General features: G+C 40.7%; 1 protein-coding gene across 1 annotated transcript in view; it reads left to right on the forward strand.

The window, feature by feature from the left end:
• The window catches only part of fbxw8 (F-box and WD repeat domain containing 8), a 19,996-nt gene that overhangs the window by 6,329 nt on the left and 5,361 nt on the right, over positions 1 to 8,306 (forward strand). The window contains exons 6-7 of the mRNA XM_008336245.3: positions 710 to 906; positions 1,098 to 1,316. Of these exons, the coding sequence (XP_008334467.1) occupies positions 710 to 906; positions 1,098 to 1,316 (416 nt within the window). The remainder of the gene's footprint in view (positions 1 to 709; positions 907 to 1,097; positions 1,317 to 8,306) is intronic.

Raw genomic sequence — 8,306 nt, forward strand, 5'->3', positions numbered from 1 at the left:
CGGGCCTGCGAGCCCCAACCCCGGGCCTGGCTCCAGGGTGGGGCCCCGGTGACGTCAATCCGGGCGACGTGAACCTCTTTGAATTAATTATTTTCTTCATCAAGGGGGTGATTTGAACCGCTATTTGCCTGATCCGTCGCCTAGGACCTGTTTGCCTTGGGAGACCCTACCAGGGGCGTTAAGCCCCCGACAACATAGCTCCTAGGTTCATTCGGATACTCAAACCTCTTCACCACGTTAAGGTTGCGATTCAAGGAGGGGCAAAAATTAGATATATACAGTATATTTAAATAAATATATTATAGATTATATATATATTTTTTAAGTACATACATTTATAAATATATTATTAAATATATACATCTATATATATACTTTTTTTAACCCGTTACTTGAAGTCATTGTGCAGTGATGGAATATATTGTTTAAGTCACTGTTTGCTGCAAACTAACAGAGCTACTGGGTTTTCAAGGCTTGGTTTTTCCAGAACCACCGGTCTACAATGTTGTCTCTTTTGTAATTTTGTCACTAATAATATACAATTATATAAAAACCATAAAAAATATTTTAAAAAATGACATCTGACTGAGTGGAGCAGAACTTTGAGAAAAGGGAAAAAAAAATTAACCATCAAAATGTTTGCCATTTAATCTTCTTACCTACGTTACAGTTAATCCACTGATTAAATGACTGCATGTCACTGACACAGGCTGTGTGGACGTGTGGAGCACAGAGACGGGGGAGCAGCCCATCCACCACTACCAGACCCCAGAGAGGGTACAGGCCTTTGCCCTGAGCCCTGACAGCCCAGCCCTGTGCTCGTCTTCTGGACCCGAAATTCGTCTGGACACGGCTGACGATCGTGGCTACTGGAGGACCGCCTGTCGGATTCAACTACGCAAGAGTGTCAGTCATTTACACCAGTATTACGTTATACATGCTACATGTATAAATACATTTATACATACATTGGTTTAGAATAGAATAGAGTGACTTTGATTGCCATTTGTGCAAAAAGAACAGTTCAAAACAGGAATTTTGGTTCTTTTTTGTTATTGTATTTTTTTTTTTTATGTTGATTTTATACCTACTCACAGGTCCAGAGCCTAGTTATGGTGCCAGGCAGAGGACAACAGTGCCCACTGGTGGCCGCGGTGGCAGGAGACGCTGTTTACCTGATAAGTCCACGAGAGGAGAATCCACAGACGCTGCACTTCGTCTACGACCATCCAGTAACTTGTCTGGACGCCTCGGAATCTCAGGCTGCCTTTGGGGTGAGGAGTGCCAGCTGGGCCATGTACGACGGAGGCAACAAGGTAGGCTGAGCCTGGACGGACTGTGTAATGTGGGGTTTTGTTGACCAGTGGAAAGTGATGCTCTAGGTTTTGTTGTTTAGTACGGCCTTTTCTGGGGGCTGGGGGGGGTGAAGCAAAGACAGAGAAAAAAGATGATTCACAGTACAGAGTAGGGGTTCTATCTATCTATCATCCATCCATCCATCCATCCATCCATCCATCCATCCATCTATCTATCTATCCATCCATTTATCCATCCGTGCATCCGTCCACCAGTCAGTTAAATTTTTATCTTGTCTAAATCTGACTGTAGCCTTTGTTGGTCAACATTCTTTCTGGCTTACAGTATGTTTTCTTTCTTAACTTGTTTTGTAACTTTTTAAATTCTTATTTTCTAAAAAACAATGGTCAGTTGTGAGCCTGAGATGACCACTTAAACTAAAAGTAAATGAAAAGTACTATCATGTAGTTTGTAGTTCTTCTGCAACACAAATGACCTCACAGTAACACTTTTCATCTGTGTAGTTGTGAACTGTGTCTCCTGGCAGTACTCCGTGTCCCGTCAGACTGACTGGGTTCCCATTAGAAATTAGTGTCTTGCACCTGCTGGAGGTTTGTTTATAGTACAGAAATACATTTGAAATAGCAACCAGGGCACTTGGGGTCTTAGGCCTAATTACTGCAGCGTTCAGGTGTCTTATAATAAACTCCTGATCCCTGAGCTTCAGTCGCTTGTTTTTTAGTAGTATTGTGTTTCTAAGGACCTCGTCGACTCTGCAGGTTTGTTTAGAGAGTACAGAGAAGTGAAGAGACTAATTGTTCTTTTGGGATCGAAAAAACAAATACATGCCAGTTGTATTATCCTTGAATATAAATATTATTATTATTATAATTCTTCTGTGGTTTGATGTTGAGATGGTTGACAGGTGATGAGTGACAGCCTGTGATGTAAATATAGTCCAATATCTGCTCACAAGAACACGGACAGGGATACATGTATGTTGTTAAATAGTCATTTACTCTGTGATTAATTGTGATTAATATATTAAATATACCAATTAATTATGTTTTCAGCAGGGCTGAACAAATACTTTTTTTTATCATTCACTGGGTAAATGTTGGGAAAATGCTAATTAGTCATGATTATTATTTATTATGAGTAATAAATAATTATTAATCGTGATTAATTGAATTTGAAAAGTAACTGCATCAAATAGAATGAAATTTATAAAGATATTTTAGAACTGCCGTCAGTTTCTTGCTGCACATAACGTTTTTACGTACAAGCACATACAAACTTCTAGAGACTAAATAGTTTTATCTGTATTAATTAGCGTATCTTTAATTAAAATATTGCGCAAATTGACTGTAATTATTCTGTCTCTCACTGCTGTCGCACCTCCAGCAGCAACAACAACAAGGAAACAGCTGCAGCTATTGATGATAGTTTTTCTTTCCAAAATGTGTAATTTTATAAAAAACACCAAAACATATGCTTCATTAAAAACTGTCAAAAGAGTCGAGGAAGAATCACACCTCCTTCTCCAACAGAGAGTGACAGATTTTTAATTTCTGTCGTTTTGAACGCGGATACACAAACTGCGTTGTCTCATTAACGTCGCTGCTCTCGCTGCTCGTCTTCCCCGGCGCGTGGACTCCTGTTGTGTATGCGTAGTGGTTTTATTACCTCTCTGAGACGTTTTTGGACGCGACAAGAGCGTCTGAGGGGCAGTGGTTTTCACCAGGCTGCTCCTAATGAGCTACAACTTATGGCCAATTTCCTGGTGTAAGATGGAGAACGTGTGATGTGAATCAGGAGTACACAGGAGTACACAGTACGCAATATTACGAGGCAACAGACCTTGGTTTATATTGTAGAGATGAATCCAGGCGACTGGCCCACATCAGCTAGACCAGGTGTGGGCAAACTTTTTGGCTCGTGGGCCTTAATCAGGGGCAGATAGATCCTTCGTTCATGCGTTCATATAAACTATGTTAAATGACATGTTAAAGTCAAACATAAAGGCTAAAATGCTAAAATGCTTTTAGCATTTTCTACACCATCTATTGGTGAAATGCAAGCATAATAATAATATAATGTAAATTAATAATATAATTTAGACATAGATTTAAAAGCCAAACTATCCAGCCCCCCGGGCCGTGGTTTGCCCACGCCTGAGCTAGACAGTTGCCCTCAGATGTTGGGTTACAACTGTATACCGGGGTCACCAACTATATTTTTGTCGCAGTGCCAGAAGAAAAATGACTTGAAGGACCAGATCCAGCCCACGGGCCTTTGATTTGACACATGGTCTGGTTAATATATGTGGTGTATGCTTGCTAGAGCTAGTTGACCAAACAAAAGACACATTATACTTCGAAAAGTACCTGTCAGTTTATTATACATCCATTTAGAAGAACAAAGTAGTATTAGTACTGTAGTGGTATTACTGGTGACGAAATGACAAAAATCTCTCTCACGTTGACTACGATGCCGCTATTCGCAAAAATGTGTATTCCTTCAATGACGGAAGATGTATTTTACGAGTTCAGCTTTGTCACATGAGCTGGAGAAGAAGACCAAGCCAAACACACACACACACACACACACCTGTCTTTGCAGTGAACGAGTTCCAATGTTCTAATCTCTGTTTACGCATGCGGTGTCTGAACCAGCTGTTAGCCAACAGTTGTGTAGATGATCAATATTTGTTAAGATGTGATTGTTGGGCCTGAGAGCTAACAGTACGTCAGCTTTCAAATCAGACCGTCAAACTCGGTTCATTACATTCACTGCTGTGCAGTAAAGGGAGGACGCCAGCCAGACATCTGAACTCTACCACAAATTGGCTTTCCAACAGCGTGCGTAAATAACAACATGTGACATGTGACAACTGTTTTTGAGCAAAGACAAGTGATAAGCAGTGATTCTACCCATGCATTACAGTATTTAACCTAGTATTTTAAAATTAACTAATTATAAATGAGCAATTACCATATTTTTCGGATCATAAGGCATAAAGCATTGTAAGGTGCAATATCAATGAACGGGTCTATTTCCATACATAAGGCGCATTAAGCGAAACAAAAAAGTCAGTGATTGTCGCAGATCAATAGTGACGTAGATCTGTGGAAAAGGGTAGTGACCTAAGTTGGAGGACGCTGTTTTTGTTGTTCGCCCCTCCAGAGTCAGGCGGTTGTCACTATTTTTGTTCTGGATGGTCACCGTATTGTTGTTTTGACACTGTTCTGTGCAGAAGTGCGGATGTTGTTTTGCAGAGAGAGTGTCTATTGTGCCTGTATTGATAAAAAAAAGGAGAAATAAAAAGAGTTCTTGACCACGAAAAAATCGACAGCCATGCGTCTGAGTCGTCCTGTATCGCACCATACATCGACAATTCAAAAACACAACTTAGAGTTCCCGGGTGTTTGGAGGCACGACGCGACGTTGCACGGATTTGGGTTACAACTATACTGTAACAATTGTTGTTGAGCAACTTCTAATTGTTAATTAACAGAGTTAAACGTCATTGTTGGCTCCCACTGTGCTTCAGTTGTGTGACATCATGTGTGATGCGCTGTGTGGTTTGGCTTTATAAAATCGGTTAGAGCTTAGTAAGCCTCAGTAAGGCGTACCGGGACATAAGGCGCACTGTTGAGTTTTGAGAAACTGAAAGGCTTTTAAGTGCGCCTCATAGGGTGGAAAATACGGTAACTAATTATTAGCTAGCAGTACATTTGATTCATTTACAGCTATAGTTAGCTAAATAAAGAATGGAGCTCTTTTAGCATTAGTATGAGTCAGGGACTTGTGTCGGCAGAATAAGTTATAGATTATTTATAGATTATAGCCTAACTCAAGGCTCGTGGCCCAAATCTGGCACACCACCCCATTTTATATGGCCCACCAGAGCTTAACATGCATGTGGTTGTTTTAAGTAAACCCTCTATTGTGTCAAGTCCGTACTAATGTTTACCGGATCGGTTAAATGTAGTGGTCGAATTCTGCCCGTGTGTAAGAAACACGTTGGAATTTTTGTATGGAAAAAATTGATGCATTCTCAGCAATGGACCTGAATAACTGTTAATCTTGTTTGCCCCCCAAACGTTGACGTGTTATTTTAATTTTTTCAGCTCGTCAAGTTATTGAGTTTAGCACCCCTGTTTTAAAGTTATCGTCTGCTATTGCTAGCTTTTCCCTTTGAGTCTTGGGCCATTTTAATGGAGCCTTAAGAAAAGCAGCAGCAGAAGCAGAAGCTTTGTTTGTCAATTCAGATACACACCCATTATTGGTCCTGCATGTAACCTACCCCCAGCCGCTAACACTCGACACAGAGGGGCGTCAGACCGCGGTGTCCTGCAGGGCTTTTTTTTTTTTTTGTGCAACACTCATCATTTTGCACGCCTGATCTTTAAACCACTCAACCATGAATTGCCTCCTGCGTGTGGTTGATCAACAATATCAGTAATGAACAACTGCCAAAAGCGCCATCTTCCAAAAGACAGTAATTACATTAGCATCCTGGTACCAGCCACCATTAGAGTTCCCATTGTCTGCAGGCAACACTGGCCTCCAGCAACTGCATTAGTGTAACAGCTCCACCGCCGTCATGCTGATTGCTGTTCATCAAAACTATAAACAGCCCCTGTCGTTAGCACAAAATGGACCCTTCACTTTCCCTCACTGACATCAGTCCTTCAAACGGGGGCGATGTTTAATCAAGTGTCCCCCCCTCTGATTTCCAGACGTCCGCGGATTGTGCCTTGTCTCTGAACCCCATCGCCCTCCAGATTACTCGGCTCGACCACCTCTCTCCTGCTTCTTTCCAAATCCTATCAAGCCATCATTTCCAAGTCCAGTGTAATTTGGGCATTGCCCCGGGCTGGTACACAATTAAAGCTCTGCTTGGCCCCGAATGAGGGACACAAAAAAAAACTCTTGGCAACTTGTCAAGGTTTACCTCATGCCTTGTGTTTTCCTTCAGATTTCTTTATCTTCTCCCACTCTCGGTTAATTTCTTTATGGTTTTAATTATTCAAAGACCATTTTTTGCCTGGCGGGCTTTCCTGTTTGCTTCGTCTTGTTTTTGGATGAGACAATCCCAGCCGCTAATTGACCAATTAAGCCAGCTCCAGATGACATCATTGCAACTTGTATGAAGAAAAGTTTTGCAGAACCTGCTGAGCAGCCAGAGGCGATGGCGTGTCTGTCTGACTGTGACTGTGGCTGTGGAGTTTACCCTGGGGTTGACCCTCCTCCCTCACCAGGCTTTTAACACCTCAGTGCTTCAATTAACCAGGGCGGTGTTCCAAACAGTTCCAGAATTATTATTGCAATATCACTGCCTAGAATATTACTGTGTCACCTCTATCTCAGTGTGCGACGCCGTAAAAACGCAGCGTTCAGAGAATTAGCAGGTTAGCGAATGTGAACCTCGTTAAAAGAACTGAAAAGTCTGAGTGCGTTGGCCATGGACCAGAGTTTGTGTCGGTGTGCATCTGCCTGATTTAATTTACACCGCTGCCACTGGTGGTTACGTCTACTAACTGCGGTCTGTCAATTTACACTGGCACAGTGTTCTGGCTGGATCAGGAAAACTTTGATTAAAATATTTTTAATGACTGCTAACAAGACATTTGAACTGAACCAGTTTGACATCCAGATGTATTCAAACTTTTTTTATTTTAAAGTCTGAACTGTGTTAATAAAACCAACTATTATTTTTACATTTTTTTAAATTAATAATTGAAATGATTCTCCTTAAAAAAAATAAAAAAATAAATTGTACCACCTGAGAAAAAACACTGATCTCTCTGAGTACCACCATGATGACCAACATTAGAATACAGCAGCATAGGCCTTCACTGTTAGCTTCCACCACAGGAGAGATGTTTAGAAATGTTTAGAAAGATGTTTATGTTTAAATGTTGTATTAGTTGTGCATGGTATGTTTCAGATTTATTCAATTGAAAATGTAAATGTGAAAATATGAATTTTCCCTGCATACCATTAGAAAGTGCTCCAGTGGTACGCGTACCACAGTTTGAGAACCACTGCTCTAATCAAACAGAAATATAATCCATCCATCCATCCATCCATTTTCATCCGCTTACCCGTTACCGGGTCATGGGGGCAGTAGTCTCTCTGACCGCCACCCAAATCACACTGCACCGTACCGTACCAACCTCCCTGAACCTTCCTGTGGTTGGTGAGTCCACTGGAAGGTACCAACCTCCCTAACCGGGATTTGAACTTGCCCAGAAGGTGAACCCTGGGGTTCCACACCAATGACAGAGACATTGCCTCTTGGCCAAAGCGCCACTAGAAATATAATATATATAAATAATATATGTAGAGTTTTTTGACTGTGAACCAACATGGAATGAGTTTAATTAGCTATATAGTGAGAAACTATTTATTATATGATATATTATAAGTGATAGGCATGCTGAAATTCATTTTGTAGGTGCGCCTGTGTCTAGTGCCTGTTGTTCAAAGCTAAAGGTTGCTAAAGTCTGCACTAAACTTTATCTATACAACTGTAATTCCTACAATACGTTTATCCAAATGGGAAAAAGAGAAATACATTTTTAGGTCAGTGGAATCCCCCCCCCCGACCCCCTCCCCAAAACAAATCCTGAAATTGAAATCAATTTGACTCCCCAGAGGGGCACATTGGGAACCAGTGCAATCTAGTGACAAACTATGGCTTTTTGACCTTCAAAGCTTTTTGGTGCATGTTACGCTCGACATACCGGCCAATAGGAGTTCTGTTTGTCTCCATACTGTTCTGTCATTGGTCGCTGTCTCTCTTGAAAAGTTTTACAAGGCCTGAGACAGAGACTGGATCTCTAATATACATATATATATGTTTAATATAATTTAGCACAATTTTATGATCAGTTAAGACACACACATATATATAAATATATATATATATGTATATATATATATATTTATATATAAATATAAAAGTATATATATACATATATATAAATATAAAAGTGTAT

This window comes from Cynoglossus semilaevis, chromosome Z (assembly GCF_000523025.1).
Source record: "Cynoglossus semilaevis isolate Cse_v1.0 chromosome Z, Cse_v1.0, whole genome shotgun sequence".
In the NCBI taxonomy this organism is placed as follows: Eukaryota; Metazoa; Chordata; class Actinopteri; order Pleuronectiformes; family Cynoglossidae; genus Cynoglossus; species Cynoglossus semilaevis.